The sequence below is a fragment of the Pogoniulus pusillus genome, chromosome 5 (genome assembly GCF_015220805.1).
Source record: "Pogoniulus pusillus isolate bPogPus1 chromosome 5, bPogPus1.pri, whole genome shotgun sequence".
NCBI classification, from domain to species: Eukaryota; Metazoa; Chordata; class Aves; order Piciformes; family Lybiidae; genus Pogoniulus; species Pogoniulus pusillus.
This window is the reverse complement of record NC_087268.1, coordinates 30,866,700-30,893,166: the sequence shown is the minus strand read 5'-3', so window position 1 is coordinate 30,893,166 and position 26,467 is coordinate 30,866,700. Positions and strand designations below refer to the sequence as shown.

General features: G+C 45.5%; 1 protein-coding gene across 1 annotated transcript in view; it reads left to right on the top strand.

The window, feature by feature from the left end:
* TMEM255B (transmembrane protein 255B) overlaps nucleotides 1–25,238 on the top strand; it is an 89,336-nt gene extending 64,098 nt beyond the window's left edge. The window contains exons 4-8 of the mRNA XM_064143684.1: nucleotides 5,025–5,105; nucleotides 10,531–10,616; nucleotides 13,669–13,828; nucleotides 19,033–19,176; nucleotides 24,538–25,238. Of these exons, the coding sequence (XP_063999754.1) occupies nucleotides 5,025–5,105; nucleotides 10,531–10,616; nucleotides 13,669–13,828; nucleotides 19,033–19,176; nucleotides 24,538–24,705 (639 nt within the window). The 3' untranslated portion in view covers nucleotides 24,706–25,238. The remainder of the gene's footprint in view (nucleotides 1–5,024; nucleotides 5,106–10,530; nucleotides 10,617–13,668; nucleotides 13,829–19,032; nucleotides 19,177–24,537) is intronic.
* The last annotated feature ends 1,229 nt before the right edge of the window (nucleotides 25,239–26,467 follow it).

Here is a 26,467-nt window from a genome sequence, read left to right as displayed (position 1 = left end):
TATAGCTGTGAAGTGTGTCTCATTTACCTTTGGTTATTAGAGGGGCTGATAACATCCAGTGGGTGTTAATGTGGTGCAGCATAGTATTGGAGAGTTTTAGAATCCGAGGTTGTGCCGGGGGAAGTATAGGCTGGATGTTAGGAGGAAGTTCTTGCCAGAGAGAGTGATTGGCATTGGAATGGGCTGCCCAGGGAGGTGGTGGAGGCACCATCCCTGGAGGTGTTCAAGAAAAGCCTGGATGAGGCACTTAGTGCCATGGTGTAGTTGACTGGCTAGGGCTGAGTAATAGGTTGGACTGGATGATCTTGGAGGTCTCTTCCAACCTGGTTGATTTGATTTGAAATTCAAATGTACATATGCAGTCTTTTTTGACATCTCCATGGTGTCGTATCCACAGAAACACCTGAGTAGGTAGGCAGACTACAGGCCCTCTCTGGCATGAAAATCTAACTCAAATGGAAATTTTTACCAATCCAACCTTTTGACATCCCCAGTATAGCTCTACAAAAGCTATGTGCTTTAGGTGTTGTGATGGTTTGGGTGTTAGCTGCCCCCCCCCCCCACACACACACACTTTGGAAATCACCCAGACTAGACTCAGCCAACTCTGGAAATTGAATGAAGCTTATTATTTGCAGCTTAGCAGAATATACAAGCAGATATTTACAGTATATACAGTTATGGACAGAAATATACAAGGTAAAAGGTAATACAGAAACACAACTCCCCTCCCAGAAACCTGAGTCCCCAGGAGGGGCTCTCAACCACCCCTGCACCTTCCCCCTGCCCCTCTCAACCTTACCCCAGTCCCAAGGAAGAATGGAGGTTCGGCCAGGGGGTTAGGAAGCAAAGTGGATTAGTCAAAGAGGCTAGAAAGAGATGCAGCTCAGCCAGTTCCCCAGCAGAAGTCGAAGCTAGTGCCTTATCTGTTTTGAATCTTATTCTTATACATCTCAGCAAGCCTATGAGTGAAGTAGACATCAACGTTGTTTTCCTTCCACAGCCTGTAATCTAATCCTCCTCACTAAACATTCTAGCTAGCTTCAAACTAGCACAGGTGTTGAGTTCTGAAGATGTGTGGATAAAGTCAATGGTCAATTTTGTTACTTTGATTATGCTTGATCATCATTTCTTTTGGTTGGTTTGGGGTTGCCATTCTGACTGCACATATAACAGACTGAATGTAGAAAGCTGGCTTTACTGGTGCTGCAGGCTTGCTTTTCAAAGTCAGGTGCATGAAGGAATGCACTCGTTTGCCATGATTGTGCATGCAAATGTATTACCTTCATTCACAGTGGTCCATTTCAGGTCACAGCTCTCACATTGTTGCTGTACAGCAATATGAAGCGCTAATAGCTGTTATGGATTAATCAATCACCCCTCTCTCTCCAGGGAACAGTGCTGCTTTCAGCACACTTGGCTGAAAAACGTGCTTATCTTCTCCCTCAAAGACCAAACTAATGCAGCATAGCATTGCAGTCTTGATCTGGCCTGTAACACTGACATAAAAGCTTTCAGCTTCCTCCTCATATGTCCCCAGGCAGAGCTCCATGCATCCTTTTTTGCCTTTCTCTCACAGAAAGCAAGTACCCTTTTGGCCATCTTTAGAGGCCCTTCCTAAAATGCCTTTATCCATCCGTGGTCTAACTGTGGTCCTGTGACCTCTGACTTTGTCTCTCTGATCCCAGTGAGTTTATTACCTTGCTACTGCACACAAACCTCAGACTCTGTGTTATCCATGCTGTGTTAGTGTACAGACATGTTAAAAGAGTGCTAAGCATCCCAGAAGAGCTTTCCTTGTGCTAATCTATGGGTGCTTCCTTATTCATCTGCATATGCTTCAAGTGGGTCTCATAGCATTTTCCTGTTACGTTGACTATGAGATTTCTCTTGTCCATATCACCCTGTTCACTTTGCTTGTCTCCTGGTCCACTGCTTCCTCACTTGATTGTTGTTCCTCACCTCCCTCTCCTTTTGCTATTGATTTAAAGCTCTCGTCACCAGCTGACTAGACTGTAGGCAAAAATGATATTGCCCTGATTAGTTGGGTGGATCTCATCTCTTCCAAGAAATCCTTTTTCATGAAAGATACTCTCATGGCCTTAAAAGTCAAATTCTTATTGAAGATATCAGATGCATAGCCAGTTCTTGATCTGCTGGATCCATCCAGCACTCCTGAGGCCATTTCTCTTCATCAGCAGGGTTGAGAACACCACTTGGACTCCATCCTTTTCCAGGATGGTCCAGGACCATACTAAAACTTGTTGTCATTGTGTATATTCTGGACAGCAGTTTTTCATGGATTTGTTCCTCATGACAGAAAAATCCATTCCTGCTGCTGACTCCCATAATCTCTCATTTCATCCCAATGCCACAGAGGAAATCAGGATTGGAGTATGATAGTCTGCCATCCTTTGACTGATTCCATGCTTGCTGTGCTAGCAGAGAAACTGCAATCCTGCTAGCTGTCCCATCTAGGTCTTCCCTGGGAGCTGTGGCTAAAGGTTAATGCCTCCCCAGGCCAGAAGAAGAATATTGTCCTGATTCACAGTATCACAGTATCACAGTATCACCAAGGTTGGAAGAGACCTCACAGATCATCAAGTCCAACCCTTTACCACAGAGCTCAAGGCTAGACCATGGCACCAAGTGCCACGTCCAATCCTGCCTTGAACAGCCCCAGGGACAAGACATGGCATGCTGTTTGTGTGGTATTTGCTTTTCCTCTAGAGAAAAGGAGTTGCTGAAGATTTTTTTCTTGTGCTTGTGCAATATAATACATAGTTTTTGATGCAGGAAGATAACCTTTCCATAACCCTGGGGAGTTTGTGTCCAAGCTTCCTTGGGTTTGCCAGAGTAATCAGAAAGGCAAACAAGCTGAGGAATGAGCTTTATTCATTGACTTGTCTGCATTCCTGCCTAACTCTGCATTTTAACTGATGATGTATTTTGGGTCAGCACATTTATGCAGTTTACACTTCATTGTCCAACAAGGATAGAATACTCAAAAATTATCTGAAATAGTGCAAATCTTTCTGCAATTTCTAAGTTACTCCTGGGTGGATCATAAAGCTTTTAAATGCAGTCAAATTTAATCAGCACAGATTTATGCTAACAACTTAAGTAGTCCTTTTCTTGTAAAATAGCATGGAAGGAAGGGATGGCAGATAGCAGGATCCCATCTTCTCTCTTGGAAGTGGCCTGACATATTGGGTGGCATTTGAGTGCTTTGGAAGGCACAGATCAGGACTAGATAAGTGGACAGGAAGTTGAAAAATACTCTTTTTGCCAACCTAAGACATTCTCACCTCACATTTTGATTGGAGGTGGTGGAGGCACCGTCCCTGGAGGTGTTCAAGAAAAGCCTGGATGAGGCACTTAGTGCCATGGTGTAGTTGACTGGCTAGAGCTGGGTGCTAGGTTGGACTGGATGATCTTGGAGGTCTCTTCCAATCTGGTTGGTTCAATGATTCTATGACTCCAGTCATCAAATCCTCCTTAGGCAAATATGGTCTAATCCTGAAAATGACCCTCTGGCCTTCAAAGTGGGCAGTCACCGAGTTCAGAAATACACATCTTGCATCTATCCAAGGACATTTCAGTGTGTTCTTCTTTTATGTCAACTTGTTGTAACTGTTACAAGGAAAATATGAGCAGTAAATGAAACTTTTGCAATAAGGGTAAATTGAAAATAAGGCAAAAAAAGCAAGCAGTCAAATTAATTCCCTTTTATCTCCTCCTTTCTTCATTATTCTTTGTGTTGCTTTTGGAGTTCTGGAAGTGAAATGCTTAAAGTACTAGCTGTTTTACTCATTTTCACTATGGACATTGTTGAAAAGGAAAATCTTTTATCTTGAAGACAAATATTGAAGTAATTCAAATAGCAAAATAATTCATAGAATCATAGAATCCACCAGGATGGAAGAGACCTCCAAGATCATCCAGTCCAACCTAGCACCCAGCCCTATCCAGCCAACTAGACCATGGCACTAAGTGCCTCAGCCAGGCTTTTCTTGAACACCTCCAGGGATGGTGACTCCACCACCTCCCTGGGCAGCCCATTCCAATGCCAATCACTGTCTCTGGCAAGAACTTCCTCCTAACATCCAGCCTGTACTTCCCCCTGGCACAACTTGAGACTGTGTCCCCTTGTTCTGTTGCTGGTTGTCTGGATCATTCTCCCAGAGTGGTACTACCTGACATTAAGCAAGGAAGTGGTTAACTGCCAGGCAGTTAAAAAGAAGTGACCAGTACGGAGTGAAATAAATGATACTCAGAAAGCTTATTGGCAGAGTGAGGAAGGAAAATGTAACACTACAGAAAGACTTTCTGGAGAGAAAGTCAACACAGCAGGATGTGAGCTGCTTATCCAAGTGCTCACTAGCTTCATCTCCACAGTGCTGTGAGCATATGACATGGGAATGTAAAGGGTTAATCCTCCTGGGGGAGTGGTCTTGGCCCTGACCTCAGGTGGTCTTGACCCCTCCCCGGGGTGGGTCTGAGCACTAGCAGGTGTGGTGGTTAGCCCACTCCCACTTCCTAAGACCTATAAAAGCAGGAAGACTGCCTGGTTGTGCTCTGCCTCCCTGCCCACCAGCAACTGCCATCCTGTTCCTGGTTCTCTTTGTTTCACCATGTGGGCATCACCCACGAGGCAGACAATCCATTGCCAGCAATCTGCTTGTATTTATGTATTTTATACCTTCTTTTCCCTTCCCTATACCTTTGTAACTTCCCTGCCTCATATACCTTTTATTTACTGTTAAACTTTTCTTCTTTCAACTTCCAAATCGAAGTGAGATTATTTATTTGGGTGTGCTTACCTTTCCTTTCTCTACATCTAATTCCTCTTCTTTGGGAAAGTAGGGGGAAGAGGGAAGGGCGTCCTATACATTGTTATTGGTTCTATCAACTATATTTGAGTCTGGGAAATTTAAATTGGAGCTGAGACAGGGAACGTGGGATGTGGTGCCTGAACACTTCCTCCAGATTCAGTACTTTTTTGGCTCTTTTTCTCTTTACAGGAACCGAGACCTTTGTATAACAAAAGATGCCAGTTTTATTCAAGTGGGATAGGATTCCTTTATGATGCCTACCAGACAGAGGTAAGCAAACTCACCTCATCATATGCTCATTTCCACCGTGCTTTGAGGGGCTGGGGAAGAAGCAGGCAGGTGTTTGAAAGCATGTCTGTGCATGTAGGTCACGAGTTGATAGAAGCCCTACTGGTTTTTTCTCCCACAAGTGACTCCCTGCTTGTCCAAGCCTCTGACACTGCAAATTGCAACAATCAGTGAGGTTTTGAGTCATGATCAGTGTTTCTACCCAGTACTGCATAGACTGGAATGTTTTTTTAGTTCATCTATACTGTATAATAGTTGTTTGGAAGGTATTTGTCACAGTAGCATCTTCCCCTAAGGATATTTTTGTAGACTTCAAGTGGAGTAGGAAGTATCTAAATAAATCCATTTGCCTTGTCCAGATGACTTAAACTCTTCCCTGTATTTATCCAGCACAGGCCAAGAATGTTAGGGGTTTGAATGCAGCTTTTTTATGATTTCCATGACATTAACATGGTTGGAAAAGTGCCTATACCCAAATGGCTAACCTCTTGAGAAGTCCAGATTTAGTTTCTTTTCCTATTTTTCATTTTATTGTTGTGGTAAATTGGTGGGAGTGAAAAGAAAATCAATCAGAGCAGGACTAAGAACAGCTGAAGAGTGATTTAACTTAGAAGAAGCCAGATGTCCTTCATCACCATTCCTCCCATGGCTAAGAAAAAGCCTAGGGGGAATGTCACCACTTCTAATTGTAGACAGCTTAGCAATGTATGTTACCAGATGAAGCAGCCAATACTCCTGTTGCTGCTAGGGCACTCTGTGGTGTGTTCCTGAAAATGTATGGCAAAAAGATTTCATTGACCTGCTTGCCCAAAAATCTACCCAAGACAAATCTGTGCTCTGCAATGATACCCTTTCCTCTAAGTTTTACTCCATCCTCTTCTACAGTGTGCATGCATGCTCAGACACAGACATGGCTTGAGAAGTGCTGCTGATTCCTATAATAAATGTTAAGCTGGTATTACACTGACCATAACTGCTTGCAGGTCACCTCAGACTTCTAGCCACACAGGTTTCCCCAGCTGTGCAGGTTCTGGGAGTATCTGAAGTTGGACTGCACAGAGCTACTTGCTCTCATCTGGCAACTCCCCCATATCTTACAAAAATGCAGTTCGTTTGCAATCACATTCCTGTCTGGTTGTCCACTGATCTAGAGACAGAATGTGCTAATTCAGAGTTAATGACCTGTGGCATTTTAATTTGGCTTTTGCTTTTCCAAAGTTAGCCAGCTAGTGAGCAGGGGACATGCTTTGCATGCCAGGAGAGCACCTAACTAGGAGGGCAAACTCTTTACTGAGTGCGAGTTTCTCTTTGATTGTGTTCTCCAGCCTGTGAGTGGCCTCTGGCTCATGTAGTTCACCTGTTTCAGTTCTTATCTTTGCTCAAAACAGAAAGAATTTGATTTTCTTGGAATTACTATAAGGTGAGAACATCTTATCTAGACAGACACAAACATAAAAAAAGCTGGTCTGGTCACTGCAATGAAATAATAGCTCTTGACAAGGAGAATGCCCACAAATAGCCTGTTTCCACCACCCTTGCTGACACCACACAGTAATTCATTTATTTTGGTTTATTCACTGTTCTCCTAAAAGGGAGTGTCCTACTCTTTGTGTGTTGTAAAAATACAGTGATAAAAATAGACAGCTACAGTAACTCTTTTGACCAATAACATAATATGTCTGGTAGCCTAGAGGCAGCTAAAATGGTAAGATCTTGCTGATCTCCCTCTTTTGTAATTCTAACCTTCCACAGTAAAAAGGAGCAGGCTGTCTTTTGGGTAGAGAAAAACTACTTTTGTTTCCTAACAGAAGTGGTAGGCATGCAAAGCCATGCATCAGAGCAAGTCAGCTTTTCAGCAGCCAGCACCACCTTACAAAGACCTCCAATTCCAATCAGGCATGTGTAGTGGGAATTGGCATATGGGTATTTTAACTCTGCAGCTCCTAGGCCATTTTGATTATGTACAGGGGGTCAAACTCAAAGTCTTAAGTTCCACTCAGTGCAAGAACATTAGGGCATCCCAACAAAATGGCATTGACACACTCTGCTCCAGAATTGGTGTCATGTTTTGGTCACTTCTGAGCTGGATCTTGTTTAAGCCACTGCAGTTTTTGATGGTAGTGCTCTCCCTTTCTGCAGGGAATTGCAGCTCAGGCTCTGAGTGGCTTCAGCTCAATGTGACTTAAGGCCAGAAAAGGTCTATGTAAAATTCCAGTAAGTTCAGATACAACAGAACAAAGTCAATGAAATGAGAATCTCTTGGAGTGTGTCAAGCTGTGAGCTTCATTTGCAGCTTGCAGCCTAGAAACTTATAACCCATCTTCTATTTTGGGATAGAGGAGCCTTGTCCGGGGTTGTACTCAGGCTTTTTCACCCAACTTCCACTGCCCAAGCAAAACCTCCTAAGGCAAATATGGCAAGTCTGAGACCATCTTCAAGATGAACCTTCTCTGCTGCTGAGTGTGGTGTGTACATGTGTATTTAAGGTCTTTTTTTTTCTGGGAGCAAACCTATGAGGTGTACAGACTCATCAACAGTGGCAGTTTTCACACAACCTCCAGTCCTTATTAGATAGAGAGGGGAATATAGTGACAAAGGATGTGGACAAGGCAGAGGTGCTTAACACCTTCTTTGCCTCAGTTGTCAATAGTGGGACAGGTTGTCTTCAGGACAGCTGGACTCCTGGAGTGGCAGATGGGGCCAGGGACCAGTATAGTCCTCCTGTAATCCATGAGAAAGACATAAGGGACCTGCTGAGAAACTTGGATCCTCACAAGTGCATGGGACCAGATGGCATCCATCCTAAAGTGCTGAGAGAGCTGGCAGCTGAGCTGGCCAAGCCACTCTCCATCATTTATCAGCAGTCCTGGCTCACTGGAGAGGTCCCTGAAGACTGGAAGCTGCCAACGTGACGCCCATCCACAAGTAGGGTCAAAAGGAGGAACCAAAAATCTACAGAGCTGTCAGCCTGACCTCAGTGCCAGGCAAGGTCATGGAACAGGTCATCTTGAGTGCCATCACAAAGCACCTACAGGATAGCCAAGGGATCAGTCCCAGCCAGCATGGGTTTAGGAAGGGCAGGTCCTGCCTCACCAACCTGATCTCCTTTTTATGATCAGGTTGCCTGCCTGGTGAATGTGGGGAAGGCTGTGGATGTAGTCTGCCTGGACTTCAGCAAAGCCTTTGACACTGTCTGCCACAAGAAGCTCCTGGCAAAGCTGGCAGCTTGTGGTTTGGACAGATTCACTCTGTGCTGGGTCAGAAACTGCCTGGATGGCAGAGCTCAGAGAGTGGTGGTGAATGGTGCCACATCCAGTTGGCAGCTGTCCCCGGGGATCAGTGCTGGGCCCAGTCCTATTCAATATCTTTATTGATGACCTGGATGAGGGGATTGAGTCCAGCATCAGTAAGTTTGCAGATGACACCAAGCTGGGAGCAGGTGTTGATCTGTTGGAAGGTAGGAGAGCCCTGCAGAGGGACCTGGACAGGCTGGATGGGTGGGCAGAGGCCAATGGGATGATATTTAACAAGGCCAAGTGCAGGGTTCTGCACTTTGGCCACAACAACCCCAAGCAGCACTACAGGCTGGGGACTGAGTGGCTGGAGAGCAGCCAGGAGGAAAGGGACCTGGGGGTACTGGTAGAGAGTAGGCTGAAGATGAGCCAGCAGTGTGCCCAGGTGGCCAAGAGAGCCAATGGCATCCTGGCCTGCATCAGGAACAGTGTGGCCAGTAGGACAAGGGAGGTCATTCTTCCCCTGTACTCAGCACTGGTCAGACCACACCTTGAGTACTGTGTCCAGTTCTGGGCCCCTCAATTCAAGAGAGATGTTGAGGTGCTGGAACGTGTCCAGAGAAGGGTGACAAAGCTGGTGAGGGGCCTGGAGCACAAATCCTATGAGGAGAGGCTGAGGGAGCTGGGGTTGTTTAGCCTGGAGAAGAGGAGGCTCAGGGGTGACCTCACTGCTGTCTACAGCTACCTGAAGGGAGGATGTAGCCAGGTGGGGGTTGGTCTCTTCTCCCAGGCAACCAGCAATAGAACAAGGGGACACAGTCTCAAGTTGTGGCAGGGGAAGTTTAGGCTGGATGTTAGGAGGAAGTTGTTCACAGAGAGAGTGATTGGCATTGGAATGGGCTGCCCAGGGAGGTGGTGGAGTTGCTGTCCCTGGAGGTGTTGAAGCAAAGCCTGGATGAGGCACTTAGTGCCATGGTCTAGTTGACTGGATAGGGCTGGGTGCTAGGTTGGACTGGATGATCTTGGAGGTCTCTTCCAACCTGGTTGACTCTAGGTGCCTGCCTTTGTTGCTCTAATATCTGCCTATGTCTGCAATTCCCTCTCACACAAATAAATATTTTCAGTTTCCTGTTCAGGAGCCTGCAGTGAATGGCATTTATTTGCTGGAGTTCTTGTATCTTTCCTGAGCTGTTTTGATTTTGAGTTTGGAGATGGTTCTTTTTTGTTGTTATTCCTAACTATTTTGTTCTCCAGGAAGGTGTTACTGAAGGTGAGAGCTTTCATTTATTGGAAGTCGTTGAGACAAAATTTCTTCTTTGCTCATTTCCTCACTAAAATAGAGTGGTATTCCTACTCACTTCATGTGGCTTGCTGTGGTGTAGATCCATGGTCCCTACATCACAGCTGTAGGGATCCACATCTCGCACTTGCAGACTCAGGGTTTCAGCAAAATAACACCAGGTAGCATGGCAGAGTGCTTGAAAACGCTGGCAGCCCTGGCTGCAGGTCAGGGCTGGGGGCTCTGGGCTCCGTAGTGCAAATGCCCTCTGCCCCGGGTTAGGCTGGATCCCTTCCCCGCTACAATAAACTCAACACAACACAGATTTTCTTTTTTTGGCAAGTCAGGGAAAGATGAAATTGTATTTCTTAGCTTTCAGGTATAACAGTATAAAGATAAATACACTACTAGAGGATAAAATAATATAATAAGGAAGATGGGGAAGGGGTCAAGCGGCAGCGAAGCAGCAAAAGCAGCAGCAGCCAAAACGGCAGCGGGGGAAGATAGCAGGCACAGCACAAGCAGCAGAAGCCAGCAAGGGGAAAGAACAAGCTGTGCTTCTAGGCATAAAGCTCTTGATGCTCCAATGAAATTGTATTGACTTATCCACTGTTGCCTTTATATGGCCTATCCCTGGAATGTTCACCTCTCCCCTATGTCTGAGCTAGAAAATCAGCTCAAACAGCCACACCCTGAGACGCAGGGACTGAAGTCCTCAGTGAAATTTCTGGAAGCTCAGGGATATCTTTTTGCCCTGCAGACATGGATTTTAGAATTCCAGGATCTTTCAGCACAACAGGTATTAAACCTGGCACTGCTGTAGCTGTTTCTTTGTGGGCAGTAGGATGATCTACGTAACACTGAGAGTAAAAGTAAGTCTCTTCCTTTTTGGCAGGTGACATGTTACAGCTTAAACAGCAAGTGCCAGCTGAAAGTGAAGAGTAACACGTGCTACTGCTGCGACCTGTACAACTGTGAGAAGTAAGTACTTGTGTGCAGTCGGTGGCCTCCGAGAAAACCTTGCCCGTTTTTTCATCCTCTTAAATGATGGGGAGGAGGGGGATGTGCCCTTAGGCCTGAAGAAGCAATACAAAAGGGACTTGTATATTGAGCAATCCTGTTCCTCTGCAATTTAAGTCCTGCTGCCAGTAGAGAAGAGGTCGTGGGTTGGATTATTGCTGGCACTGTTACAGTTTCTTTCTTAAACTATGTCCATAAGCTCTTTGCTGTGTGATCAGAAGTAAGCCCTCAAGTCATAGCCGCATCAAGATGTGCTGTTGCTCTTGCAATTCAGTTTCCCCCTTAGATTTAATTCTTCTTTTTTTTAACAATGAAACTGAGTGAAACAAAAAGAATGAGAGCACAGGTGTCTATGAGCAGAGATCATCTCGTAAGCACCTGCAAAGTTCTTTTGTTAGCAGCAGCCTCTCTAGGCATGGGATTTTGCTAAACTGTTATAGGGTAGATTGAGAGGGTCTTGTGATTGTTTTCTGTCCCCTTGACTTCATCATTACCAAAGCATGCAGTGTCAAAAGATAAGAGAAGAAATGTCTGGATATGCTTATGAAGATCAGTTGAAAGTTAGCACAGGGTTGCCATGCAACAATTAAACGGGAGTAAAAAGGATGGTTAGGAAAACTACATCACACCAAAGTGCAAGGGTTTATAATGTGAAAGATGAAATGAGCTAGCACAACTGTCTGGTCATCTGTTGTGCGAGGATTTCAACTGCAAGCAGCATCATGTCTTGCCACATCCAAGAAAACAGGGAGAAATTTTCAGAACAGATCTTCTGCCCCACTCATGCTTTTGCACACCTCAGTGTCATCTTACCATGCACTCTCACAAAGCCTCTGCAGCCCTCTACGGTTCACTCACAGTCACTCTTCCATCCCTCTATGTATTTCTCATCTTTCCTGTGTCTCCCATATTTCCTATGTCTCCCACTTTAATTTGTTTTTGCATCTTTGTCACATGCTAGAAGCCCTGAATAACCCCAGTCACAGAATCACAGAAATAAAGAATCATAGAATGGTCTGGGCTGGAAGGGACCTCCAAAGGTCATCTGCTCCAGCACCCCTCCATCTCCTCCCCAGTCAGCAGGGACATCCTCAACTAGACCAGAGCCCTGTCGAGCCTCACCTTGAGCAGGTGGATAGAGAATGAGGCTGACACAGGAAGGCATCTACAAAAGGCTTCTTTGTAAAGAGGAGCTGTTGCCCAGATCCTGATTCAGCTAGAAAAAGAAAATGAAATCTGGGAGTAGAGGGAAGTCATGTGTATTTCTCATCCACACATGAGACACAAAATGTGGGTTTATGGAATGGCTTAAAATCCTATGAATCTTGGAGTCTTCTGATTATATAAGAAGTGTTAAATGTGAGCAATATAGAGGCACACAAAACAAATTAAATGGGTGAAGTAAAGTATGCACAAATGTGATGCCTTTTGTATGATAGACATAGTTGCAGTGCAGCATGTTTACACTGTGAATGCTTTCTTCCATGGTACGTAGCTAGCTGCTGCATGGTAACACTGTATTGAAGAGCCCAACCCAATACAGGAAAGAACAGAGATGTCTTAAAGGGATGAAAGCATCCACGTGTCATAAAGTGACTGAAACTCTGTTGCTTAAAGCATAAGGTAATAAAAAGGGGAGATTAGGAATCTTCCCCCTCCAGATGAAGGTTCTTAGTGCCATTTGATTTGTCTGAAATGTCTGGGACTGAGCACTTCTGTGACAATAGTCAATGATGTAATTAAATGTGTGTTCTGCTATTGCCAGCACCCTACAGTGGACAGTAAGAACTTATGGCATTGGCATGGGCAAACCCAGAGTAAAGAAGCACTCTTGCTGCTCTACAGACTTGGCAGTTCCAGTTCCTGGGGTAGCTAGAGAGAAGTAGCGGTGCTCGGGCACACAAACTGACTTGATGTTAGCCATACAACATACAGGTATGCAGGCGGGATTGCAAGTCAAATATCCTCAGCCTTATGGCACCTGAAGCTCTAGGTTTATTTAGTTAAGCAATGTTTTGGCTCATGATAGGGCCCAAGTGAACTCAGCAGTAGAGGACCTGCAGTGCCACAACAAATGATTGGACATTTCCAGGAGTTGCTGTGCTTGACTTGGTTCTCCCCAGAAATGTAGTTTCTCCACGCTGATACCTTTCTTGGCTTTTCTTAACCACCATACCCACTTCTGCCCCATGTGCTGTGGATGGAGGAACAAAAAGAGTGATCACAAATTGCTTACTTCTGGTTTCCACCATAAGCTGATGTCAACTTCTTAACAGTTCAAAAACATTCTTGGCATTTACAACATCTGTCCAACTCAGATAGCTGCTCTAGGAGCTCATCAGTGCACTAACATGAAAGCAGGCACTGGCAAGAACTGCAGGAAACTGAGGTTTCAAATTTTGCAGTAGGGTATTTCTGGATTTCACCAAGCAAAGAGGATTGACTTCACAACACGCCTGACTTACAATAACCAGGGTAGTGTGGAAGTACAAAGAATTCTAAGTAGTGCAGTGTAAAGGCACAACTTTATACTCTGCTGTTGTGTTCATTTTGAACTGCAGACACCACAGCCAGCTGGCAAAATCTGCCTTCCCGTGGTTGGATTAATGCTTAAGCACCTTGCCTTCCACAGTTTGAGAGATGCCAGTAGATTTCCAGGTGAGCTGGTTAAAAAAGCAATGCTAATCAGGCTTTAGCTGGTAGCTGAATGACAAAAGCAGCATCCATATGCCAGGACGGTGCCTGTGTTCAGAACCTCTGAGCAAAAAAAAAGAGGGTCCATGTCAGTGCTCAACACCAATTGAGGGTCTGTATTAGTTAGACTGTGTGTTAAATGCTGGCATTAGCAGGACAAATGATTGTCTACGGCAGAGCTTTCTCCAGTTCATCTGAGTGTTTGGGTGGGAGCACGGATGAAGAGGAAAGTAAGCAGGAGGGATTCAGATCCTCTGGTGCTCTGTATTCTGTGAAAAACCGTTCCCATCACAGTGACACTGTCTGCTTTCCCTTTCAGTTCAGAACAGTCTGCCAGCTACTACGAATTTCTTGGTGTGAGCAGCTGTCAGGACGTGCTTCACCTGTATAGGCTTCTGTGGTCCTCCACAGTCCTCAACATCATCGGGTTGTTTCTGGGGATTATTACAGCAGCCATTCTTGGTGCCTTTAAAGACATGGTAAGGTTCAGTCGTCTGCCTTCTTCGAGGACTTCCAGGCTTGTTGGTCATAGCAAATGGGTTAAAACAAGGGAACATAAGTATACAAAGAGGGCACTTTAAACGTTTCCTGTGTGACCTAGAGGTCTGTTTTTAGGCTAAGCTGTTGCCAGCTGCTCACAGCTAAGTAGGTCAAATATGTGAATGGAAGGCAAAAAACAGGCATGTGTGTGAACAGATGCTGGCAATTCACTTAATGGTATCTCTTTTTGCTTCTAATTCAGCACTACGAGCCAGCACAGAGTTTGAGGATGCTAGTTCGTAGCTACCATGTAAAAATCAAGTCCCAGGTATGACTATTCAATCATAGGTAGTTCTTTTCCCCAAAATGGGTATTAACTCTGAAGTACCTGCCAACACTTTAACTAAACAGATGTACTGAGGTTTCACTAAAGAATGCCACCCTCTAACTGCTCCCGGTGCCACATCACAATATTGTGTGGATGTGCACCACAGCAGTCAGAAGAAGCTGTGTGATAGAAGAGATTCTGTAACACATCTGCCTAGATTTTCTGATGTTGAAAGGGTGCAGTTATCACTCTCAGTGATCATGTTTGCTAATGTAGTGCCTAAAGATCAACCAAGTGCCTCCTGATTTACTAGGCACTTAGAAGAGCAGATGGTCCCAATCCAAACTGTTTCCAAGCAAGCAGAGGCTTTGGGATGGCCGTAAAGCACAGAAGCCAAAGGGAGATGGGACAGAAGTGCAAGTTGTCTTAGATTCGTGGTGACTATTCCAGAGAAGAAAAATAAATAGAAAGATGGGTGAAATGAAAGAAGAGAGGGATGGAGCAGTGAAGAGAAAGCAAGGGAGACGGGTGAGATGTACACCAGGAGGACAGACTAGCAAGAAGGGACTGCTCAGAGCTGTCTGCCAGTGAGCCAAGGACCCAGTCAGTTTGGAGGCCATTGCAGCCCTGCTCTGCCCACCTGGTGTCTCTTAGCAAGCATGTCCATACTATGTACAACATGTCTTGGGTAATTAAAACAATGTGATAGTGCAGGGCCATAGGAACTATTTGAAAATCACCTTTGATAAGAATTATAGAATGTTTGCTAGAAATATTCTTCTCTGTAGCTTAAGGCAAGCAATCACCCTGAGCCTCTGCATGTAAGAAAGGTGCAGAGGAGCTGTGCTTTGTATGAGGGCACTCTTGCAAGGAGTTGAGAAAATTGCTGCCAGCCACTGAAGAGCTGTGGCTGCAACTGCAGGGAGTGGAAGCAGCTTTCCCAACTTAATTCATCTCCTCCCTCAGAGAGGAGCAGTGACAGAGGGGGTGCAGAAAAAGGCAGTGAGAAATGAAGAACAGGTGCATGAGAAGGGTAAGGCAGGTTATCATCTATACTAAGTCCTTGGTAGGACACTAACTTTCTAGTGCTGCTAAGTATTTTCTCCTGCCTAGTAGATGAGTGCAAGTGCCTCCACCATGGGCAGCTGTGTAAGTTGGTAGTGTTTCCCTGAGGCCTGAGTCCACAAAATCATCTTGCACAAACCAAAGCTTACATGGTATTTGGGCTGATGCATCATAGCTGGGTGAGCTCCAGCCCAGGCACACCTTTGTGCTGCACTGAAGCCATCATTTCACTGCTTACAAGCGAAACCAAGCTGAAGAGATATTTCTGGGAGAACTGAGGTCTCCATGACCTGGCACATTCCCATGCTGGGAGGCAGAACTTGGTTCAAGGTTTAGGCTTCACTAGGCAGAATAAAGTTGTGTAGAGAATTTGCAGCAGCAGTGGGCAGGCAGCTTCCCCCTGGGCTGGGCTGAAGCAAGTCTGTTGGTACTCCAGATAAAAATCTGTGCTTAATAAGCTGGGCTTTATCTCCTCTGCAGCAGGAGTAGACAAAAGTCCTCACTACCTTAAGGGAAAGGTGAGTTTGTGTCAGTTGCCTCAGTCCAGGAGCTGTGCTGCGCTTGAGGAAGTGCTACCACAGCTCAATTCCAAATGCAGCGTCCGCTTCTTGCTCCTGCCTGTGCCTCTTCGGGATCCTTTTCAGCGACATACCAGGGCTGGTTCGCTAATCTGCTGCTGGCTGCCTTTGCAAAAGGAGTAGTCACGGGGCCAAAAACGTCAAGCAGAGGAGGGACAGAAAGGGGCATAGGACTGAAACTATTTTAAAACCCCTTGAAAATACGTGGTAGAAGATTTTCCTTTCCTTCCGGACGTCACCGTTCCGCAGCAGTGCTCGGGGCCGGCCGCAGCCCGAGCTGCACAGCCCGTTCGAGCGCCTCCGGGCAGCGCCGAGCCCGGCTGCCAGAGAGCACAGGGGCAGGCTCAGCTCCGGAGCTCGATGGCAGGCAAAACGGGTCACAGAGGGGAGCTTTCGAAACACTGCCGTTGCCTCTAAACCTATCGCATTTCCTGGACAGGAAAAACAAACCCTGTTGTTTTGGTTGTGGTGGGTTTTCTTTCCTGTGACAAATTCCCTGCAGCCCCTGGCACACTCCCTGCGGTTTTGCTGCCTGCCAGAGGGCTCTGCTGGCTCAGTGGGAACCGTTCCATCCTCTCCTGACTCCCAGTGTCAGCTCCCAAGGCCCCTGTGTCATCGGTAGAGCCGTCCTCTGTGATCTGCTGAGCGCTGGGGGAGCTGCAGCCGTTACCACCCTCCCCTCCCCTCCTCAGATCCGCAGTGTGCTTGGCCATGGGACACCCAGGCTAGGCAGCTACCCTAAGGTCGCCTTTAGCGAAACGCAGCTGTGAGTTTCCAGAAAGGTAAAGCACCGTCATTATCTGCTTACAGAGGACAAAGGAATGCATGGAAAACTTCACTTGCCTGGTACCAAGATTCGATCTAGAAACTCCCTTCCCAGCCCTGGTATTCATCTGATGACTTTTGGATATTTTCCTGACTCACCTTGCCGAGGAATCTTGTTTAGAATTGCATTAGTCACAACTACTGATGATCCTGGGGGAGTCTCTTGATTTTAGTGGTGCTGGGTTTTGTGAGTTTTTTTTTATGATCAGTCTCCTTGGCAGTTCCCAGGGGAATCCAAACAGGTTAAATATTACTCCCTTATCCATTCCACTCTTCCCTCTCCCTGCTTTAAGAAGATGAACAAAATGGACCCCAGTTACTGAACTACGTTCTGCATGTTCATGTCTTAGTGCAGGCGCAGTTTGATGTCAGAAGCAGCTGTAGCTCAGAAATAAATGCTTTGGCAGGTTTCTGTTGGATCAGCGAGCTGACCTGTCCTGCTCTGTAGCTGCGCAGCCCAGCACTCAGAGCATGGCCAGACAGCCCCTCCAGCTGCAGCCTGGTTTCCCCACGCTCCCTGACCCCAGGTGCCCTCACGGCACTGGCAACGCTCCCTGGTCAGTTTCACAGCTTCTTATCTTTTTGGCTTGGGTGGTGTTTCGGTTTTAAACGTCTCCACCTAACCATTTTATGTGAGCAATTTAACATAGTGTCATTACAGGAATACTTGATAAAAGCATCTAATGAGCTTCAATACCTGCAAATCGTTGCTGACTCCAGGTTGAGACCAGATAGCCTGATAATAAGGTGCTTTGATCAGTGGTTTTGGGGTGGATGACTCCCCAAAACCATCTCCTAGGACTGTTGTGGTGTTCATCTGCTGCTGCTGCTACAGCTGAAGAGAACTTGAGGACTAAGCAATGTTCTGGGAGGACAGCAGCATCCACAGGGACCCACATCAGAAAGCTGGTGACAGATGCATAACAGGCATCTGTGTTTCACACTGGGTAAAACAAGTGTTTCTTGCTGCATTTATGTCTGTAGCCAGAAGGGAGTGATTGTGCTAGGGCCTCCCCCCTCACAGGAGGGGCATGCTCTGGGTGGAGGCACAGCCACCAGCCAGGGTGAGCCAACTTGTTGCCCTTCAAACCTTTATGTCTGAGGCAGTCTTGTTAGCTGCTTCTCACTACTCCTGTCTGAAAGGCAATGTCTCTCCATTTCTCCCCACACATCCAGCCAGGAGAGGGAGCAGAAAGGAGGTGTTTAGAGGACAGTACCTTGAAGATGAGAGACTTGCCTTCTTCCATGAAGCATCTCTCTGCTTTTGACCCCAGCCTTTCTCTGCACTAACTCCTGGGGTGCCAAGTTTCTCAGGAGACCTAAGGCCTAGATCATCAGGTAACCTCATGTGGTACATCAGCGACCTAGACAATGTTTTCCATGCATAAACACAATTAATATACCTCTTTCCCAATCTCAGAGAGATCTCACACTATCTCCAGAGGATGCAGTGATTAATGGCTCTCACTGAAAGGAAATGCCAGAAGAATGTAAAAGTTTGGCTTCTGCTTTCAATAGTTGTCTGGCAAGCACCACATTTTATTATTGCAGTAAAATTTCCATGCTCTCATGTAGAGGAATCTGCTAATAAAAACAAAGGAGGGAAAAGAAACCACTGGATTTGTCTCACTTTGCAAAACAGAGAAACATGAAAACCTTTCACAGAACTCTGTAGTCTTTCACAAATGATTGCAGAGTGCAGAGTTTTAGGATTTAACACCAGCCTCCTTTCACATTTAACTTTTCTTTTTCTTTCCTCCTTCAGTTGTACTAGCTGGTTTAACAGGAATTTAGAAGCCATTGCTTCTTCTTGCAAGCCTCATCTCACATTGCAGTTAAAGGACATGCCAATAAAGCCATGGGATATGATGAAGGACTTTTTGCACACGTCAGGGGTGGCACTGGGCAGGCAGCAGCAAACTCTATTTCACAAGTGAGAGGGAGCAAGCGATCTGGAAAGGGAGACCTTTTTAGATCTCTGTGGGAAAGCAGGGGAAAGACATGAGAGTGCCTGGGAGGTGCTGTTGGAAAGAGTTTGCAGCTAATTGTGAAGGACTGGGTGTTTGGTGCTGGTGGGAACGAGAAGATGCAGTCAAAGTTGTATGCTGTGCTCTTCAGAGGGTCTCAGGTCTGGAGTTCAGCCAATGCTTCTGTATCTGATGCTAGAGAAGAGCCAGCAGTCTTTTTCCAAGGCAAGAAGATTAAAACATCTCTGTATTTCTGGCCAGAAAATTCACTCCGTGTACAGCATCCTCTAATTCTGTCTGCTGCTTCTGTGTTTTTGTAGTACTGGTATTGTGTTGGAAAATGGAAAGATGTTAAATTGTCAGTTGCTTGTGTTAGGAGTTCCTGCCCCAGCTCCACTCTGCATTGTGCTGATACATTGTTCTCTTCTCTTGCTCAACAGGTACCTCTGTCCCAAATTGCTTTCAGTGCTGCACCTCCTCCTCAGATCCTGTACAACCCTGCTCAGCAGATCCTGACATATGCTGGGTTCTGTCCTTCTGCAGCAACTATTCCTACATACCCATCCTATCCGTTACCTCTTCAGGTAAAGTACATCAGAAAATCATAAGCTGCTACTCTGTACAAAGCCTGTAGTGGTAAACCTTGGCTCCTGGGAGTTTGAAAGGAGGCAGGGAAGCTGGATCTCAACTCAGGCTCTTCTCTGGGATGACTCACTCTGTGCCTGGTTCTCAGCTCTGTTCTCAGATTTTAGGGTTTCTCTGGTTGCCTTTTGTACTTCATTGGCTGACCACGAATTGTAATGTGGGATTAGAGCTGTGCTGCATTGATGTGAAGGCGAGCACAGCCCCCATCTTAGGCAAGATAAAACAGCAACAGAGGTATTGAGGGAAACAAAGGAAGCACTTTGGAATACACACAGGACTCGGCAGAAAAGGTCACACATTTTAGCCCACCTTACTCTTAGTATGGAGAGAAACGGATTAGAACTCATCTGATGAAAAGCAGATGAGAAAGGAGAGGAAATAAGAGGTCAGTGGAAGAGTTACACAGAAGGAAGTGTGGATGGATTTTTGTGATAAGTTCTAGTCACACAAAGTTTTGGTTGCCCAAACAATAGTATTAGGTGGCAAGATAAGCCAGAAATAGGAAGTGTTTAGACACACCAGAGGAGCTTCAAGTGCCACAGGCTAGGACCAACAGCTACTGTTAAATACAGGCATGCAGCTGTTACTTTCATCTTAGCAAGCCCCCAAATGGCTGCCTGATACAACAGCCAAGAGCTTATCAGACAATGGAGTCCTTTTTTGTTTTAGCTTCCTATAAGCATCTTGTACAGGCACATCACTGGGAGACAGGTACTGTTGAGCCATACTGACCAGAGGCAGATGGCCTGAAGGCAGGAGGGGAAGCTGCCAGAGGTGCAGCTTTATTCCCTTGTGACAGGTGATACAAGATGAGGTGAGTCAACACTGCTTCACCTCCTTCAGAAGGATGAGATGTAAGTTGTGCTTCAAGCCTGTGCTGCATCCAACCTGAGCTGGCCTGGAAAATGCAGGGAGTGGTGCTGAGGGTGGTGTTTGCCTGGACTCTTTCAGCCCCAGAGTAAAGAACATAGGTTGAGCTGATAAATAACTGAATGTACTGAGACCCTGGAGCAATTATAGAAGGTTTTAGATTTTTAAAAAGCACATTAAGACCATCCAATGGCTTGCTGTACTCTGACTGTGTAGTGATAGACCACTGGGTACCACAAGTTTTGCAATACTTCTTAATTGAAAACACTGCATATTTAGCAGGAATGAGCCATGGAGCAGCTCCCCACAGCCTCCTGCACTACATCTCTTCAGGGCTAATAAGCTACCAGGCACAAATACTGGGATGTGATGATCATCCACACTAGTAAATTGTACAGATTTGACCTGGTCCACTTAACAGTCTCCAAACAATGCCCAGGAAGGGGGTCAGAGGGCAGCAATGGGAACGAACCATTCCTGGTAGGCAGTGTGCACAGAGTCACTCTGTTTTGGTGGTAAGAGTTCAGATGTAGCAATGTGGTATGTACAGTGCCAGTTGGCTTCACAGCCAGAGAAAAGTCCTTGGCACGCTTTACTTATTAACATAGATGGGGCCAGGCACTTTGAGAGACCTTGGTTTGAGAGGGAAAAAAGAACACACTTGGAGACCTCTTTTTGTTTGCTTTTAGCTGAAAAGCTGTGGTGCTCTGCAGAGTTCAGTTAGCACGTAGCTAGGGCTAGAGAAGGAAGGGGATAAAAACAGCAAAAGAAAGCAATTAAACTGAAAAGATGCACGTGAGTAGTCGTGGAGTTCAATAACTGTTGAGTCCTGCGTCCACTGTGCAACAGAAATGCACTGCATTTACCCCTAAAATCTTATCTGCATTCCAAAATAAATACAATTCTTTTTCCTAGATTTCTATTTTTTTTTCTAAGAATTGTGCTCATTTCTCCTCTGTCCTCTTCATACTGTTCAAACACAGACACCACCACCTGTCTCCAAGCCAGGAGAAGTTAGTGAGAAGCACTGGACTCCCAAAGTGAAAGCACATAATCCTTTCCCTAGGGTAAAAAGCTGTATCTTCCTGCATATATGAACTCATTATGTTGTATTTTGGAGAGAATTAATTTCTGCATCAGTGTATGAGTATATAATAAACTTATTCAAAGTACAAATGGTGAATGTTAGAAACAGGATCAGCCAGAACCTTAAATTACCATTCATTTTCACTTGTTGAGAGCTCAGGGCTGGAAATGAAGTCTTCATGACCCATCTAAGTGCTCTAAGCTGCTGTATTCAGCATTTGTTATTTACAAGTCCTGCTTAGCTGCTCCCAGTCTTTAAAATAACTACAGGCCCTGTGACTGGGATTCATTTGTCTATACACAGGGGCTGTTGGCCTGTAGAGATCTAGTGTTGACTGATAAAGGGCTCAGGGAGCTACCTGGTACCTGAATCACACAGGTTGGAAAAGACCTTTGAGACCCTTGAGTTGACCCTATCACCCAGCACCTTCTAATTAACTAAACCATGGCACTAAGTGCCTCATCCAGTTTCCTTTTAAACATCTCCAGGGATGGTGACTCTACCACCTTCCCAGGCAGCCCATTCCAATGCCTAATCACTCCTTCTGTGAAGAACTTCTTCCTAACATCCAGCCTAAACCTGCCCTTAAGACTGTGTCCTCTTGTTCTGTCACTGTGTGCCTGGGAGAAGAGACCAAGCCCCCACCTGGCTACAACCTCCCTTCAGGTAGTTGTAGAGAGCTGCCACTCCCCGATGCCATTCTGAGAGGGTGCAGGTCCTGTAGTTCCTATGTCACATCTGTGGATGTCTGAGATGCCCCATGGCATCCCCAAAAGGCCTGGTTATTTACATGTGGGCAGCTGAACTGAGCTCTAACTGAAACCTCACCTTCACTGGTCTACCAGGTTACAGAGTGAGGTGCTTCTCACACACTGAGTATCTCAGGCTAAAGATATATGATGTGAGTGATATGAATGCACCCTAAAGACCTTTCCTTTGACCAGGGGTGGGATTCAATTGTTCTATGCCACCACATTGCGCACTTCAGTCTTTGTGCCTTCAACCCAGACAGCAAAACCTGAGGCTGAACCTTGTATCCCAGGGGTGCAATCCAGCTGCCTAAAGACACAGTATCTTGAGATGACCTGGTGAGTGCAAGACATCCTTACAGGGCTGGCTGATGTGGGCCAAGGTCCCAGCAATGAGAATTGCACGTATTTCTGGAGCAGCTGGGAGAAGGTACCTTCAAGCATCTTGAAAAACATAACATTTTTGCTTCCATTTAGACCAAGATCCTCATAGGACACCAAGATGCATTCCCTTTGACTCACAGAAGGTTTGCCTAAACAGTGGTTCTTAAGCCCTTGCATTTCACATTGCTCTGCAGCTACTCCCAGCAGTGTTCGGGTCACACATCATTGTTTAGTACAAAAAAGGAGCAAAACCTTCTTTAGCTAAGAGTTAGGGGGAAACAAATTATGCCAGTTAATGAAACAAAGCAATTAGGAATCAATTACCAACTAATAACTAATTCAAGCCCTCACCTCAGAGGAGATCTGCAGACAGAGTTCCTTCTTCTGGGAACATAACTACCTTGGGCTACTCTGGCATGCAGCACACCTAACCCAAGTACCACTGTCACTTGCATCATCACCTGGAGCTCTATTAGCTCAAAGGCTGTGAACCTGAGTCCACCTGTGGCTCTGATCATTGAGCCATTTCACTCCTAGACTTCTGCCAACAGTTTACTGAATAGATGCTTCCTGGAGGGGCAAAGTCCTTTAAAAAGTCACAACCTGAGCTGATGGTTGATGCTTCTCAATTCACCACATGCTTCTCTGTCCGCAAGCAGAAATCAGCCAAGTGCCAAAAAAAAAAGCAGAGTAGTAACAGAAATGCATTTTGACAAGGACATAAACATTTCTTTTCTCACTGTGGCATGTGCTAATAAATTCACTCATCTCTTACTGGTACAGCTCAGTCACAACTAGTCTTGGGAAGAAAACTGCCAGCTGCTCAGGTAAATGATTAGCTGCGCAGAGACTGGTGGTGATGACAGCTGTAAGGGTTGTGCCAATCATTCCTGCCAGAGAACTCATTAGAGAAGCAATTCCAGGCAGACAAATTGAAAACAGCGGCTGCAGCGTGAGGGGGCAGGGAGGCAACACCTCCAACATAAATAAAACCAAATCACCCAAAACCACAACTACATTTGGACCTGGTCTAGCCAGCAAGTCAGTCAATATACTTGCACTGCCTCCTGCAGAGTTAAAGGGCATAACCAACCGTTCCTGTCAGGATGCCTCCCATTCTCACTCACCCAGTCACCCTGTGCTACAAATGCAGGACAACATTCTCCTCACCTTGAGAGTTTCACCCAGGGAAGCAGCTCCTGCTTGTCTGTACCCCTGTGGAGAAGCTAGGCACGGTGGCACAGGCTCTGCCAGCTCTGTACAGCTTTGAAATGCAATTGTCCAAGTGCCAGGTATGGTATTGGCCTTCTGGATGGTGGCTATTATTTTTTTCATAAGCAAGGAACAACACTTACTTGCCCAGATTTTTAATTTCCCTTGAAAAAGATCCAGGATTGCTAAATTTTGTGGGTTTTGTTGTTGTTTGGCTGGTTTCCTTAAATTCCAAGCCCTTTAGACCTGAAACTGAGAATAGCTGAGCCCAGCTCTTTTGATGAAACCAACAGACTGGCATGTGCTGGCATATGAGGGCAAGACCCTCTTGAAATGAATGGCAAAACTTACTGTAAAGCAGTGGTAGGACTTTATCCAGAACATTAGTCCCTACATACATTCTTTTAACAAACTTGGCTTGTTCCTGATCATAAGCTGCTTCCTAAGGTCCCTCTCTTTCCCTCCCTCTTTCAGCCAAAGCCCCATTATAACTCAGCCAAAGTCAAAAGACCTACAGGGAGAGAGATGCCTACCTGTAAAATGTTCTCTGAAGTGAAGTCTGCATTTGGTGCAGGAACAAGATCTTGCATTCATACAAGTATTGTAACCCAGATAAATAAAGTATTGATGCCCAGAAACCAGCAGCTGCAGGTAACCAGATCAGCCCATCAGGTGCTGTGCCTCACCTGGGAAGCCAGAGCATCTTTTCCCACTGAAATGCCTTTTCTGTTCCAACAGTTGGCTGTATGTGCAATGCACATTGAAAATGGCCTGGGTTACAGGCACCTCTCTTGTTTTGCTGCACACCAGCACTGCTATGCTCAAGCAGGTACTTTAGAACTACAGTGAGTGTTGTGCTGCAGTGCCCCAGAAAATTAATCATGGGGCTTATCATATGGCACTCAATCAGCAAATACTTAATGCAGAGCTGTGAGTGGGGCTGTAATCCTTAAATGAAGATGGTTTGTTTTTGTTTTTGTTTTTTTGTCTATATACAGCCTGCCAGCAACTTTCCAGGAACATCATCTACTGACATTTCTTTGTCAGAGGAAACTCAGCCTCCATCTCAGTCCAGCTCCAGCTATGGTCTTCACCCCAATGCTCCAGCCCTCTACACACCAACTTACTTCTTGCCTGGAGAAAAGCCTCCACCATATGCACCATAGAACAAATAATTTATTTTGACTAGCTGGTAGCTTATATCTATATATTTTTTTTAAACCTCTGGAATCTACACTGTGCAGGCACTAAAATTAACAAGGAATGCACTGATGAGTGTACTATGGCCACTCTGCTTTTTACCTGCATCTCAATGTGAGCAGAGCAGAACTCTGGAAACACAAGTGCAGGCATGTCACCTGTGGGGTGACCAGTCACCACCCCAGTTTACCTGCAGTCAAATGCAGTGTGGCTTTCTGACTACCATAAGCAAGACATAGTTCCTTCTCAGTACACTGCAGAACCAATTTTCTTCAACAGGAGAAACACAGAAGACACTCTGGATACATGTGCTGCTTTCACAAACCACTATAGAGGAGGTTTAGCCTGTGTTGTTGGAGTGGATAGTAGGAATCTCTCTGATTTAATCATTTTGGGTAGGAAGAGACCAGCTGTTTGCTTGCTTGTAGTATTTGTTTAATAAACCTTTTTGGTGGAAGTGTTGTACCAATAAAAAGTGTGGTAATTATTTTACACCAAATTGACTGTGTATGTCTATCCTGTACCTATGGCTGCGTATATTTGCAAGGACAAGAAAACAAAACAGAGGAAGAAGTGCCCTATAAAACAGTTCCCTCTTCCAAGTTTCAAACAGAACTGTTAATTTTGCTGGGACTGTTTTATGTGAACTTTGTGCCAGTCCAGTCTGAGTGGCAAAATGATGCTGCTGTTCTAAAGATGCAGCTGCCAGACGGGTATTTACCATGGCACTTCAGTGTTGTAACACATTTCTTGGCAGTCAAGAGGACCACAACCAAAAATCACTCAATGCTAAACTCTACTTACTTTCAAACTGTTCAAGACCTGACCCAGGTATTTCACCATGACAGAAACAGAATAGATGAAGGGTCAAAATTCCTTCTCTCTCTCTGTCCCTCTCTCTGTCCCTCTCATTAATTTTTTTAACTAATCTAATTTTCTCCTATCGTATAGAAACAAAAATAGACAGACAAGGCCAAGTAGCAATACCTGTAGCGGTGTCAATGACAGGAACAGAGTTTTGTCCTGTTGTATGCACCCTGCCCTTGCTGTGCATCGTGTTAGCTGGGATCCCTCTTAGCACACACCTGCTGTAATCTGGTAGAAGAGTGGCTATACCGGCATGACAATCCACCAGACTGCGGCAGACCTCCACTGTGCTTTGCTCCTGCAGGAAGGGTGGTGGTGCTGCTTGCTTGATAGATCTTGCAGTCTAGACAGCAATGAAGCTCTAGAGATTTCCTGAAAGGCCAAAGTGCAAAGCAGGGAAAGGAAGGTATTTCTCATTAATTTTTTAAGCAGCTGCTTAAAAATGTATGAAAACATTTAACAACTGTAGAAATAAAACCAGCCTACTTAAGTTTCCTTTGGAAGGAAATGACACCGGCAGACCAGCTGAAAATAGAACAAAGAATGATCAGCGTCCTACATAATACTTTCCACCTTCCAAGAAACTTCTGTTAGTTCTTATTGTACCTCCATGTAGAAAAAGCAGATTCAGTACTAACACATCAATGGCAAAGTGTCTCAGACACTGCCTCCCTGAGGGACATCTCGTGAAGAGGCACTGCCTTAGCAGCACAGGGAAAAGCCAAACTGCTGGGTGTGTGCCTATGACAGTGCCAGTTTATGGCAGAGGCAGGGCCTTCTAGCAAGAAGTCAGGATAAGGCAGTCCAAAAGCGGGAACTGCTCACTTTCCTGTCACCCTTCTTTAAGATCCACCTGGTCAA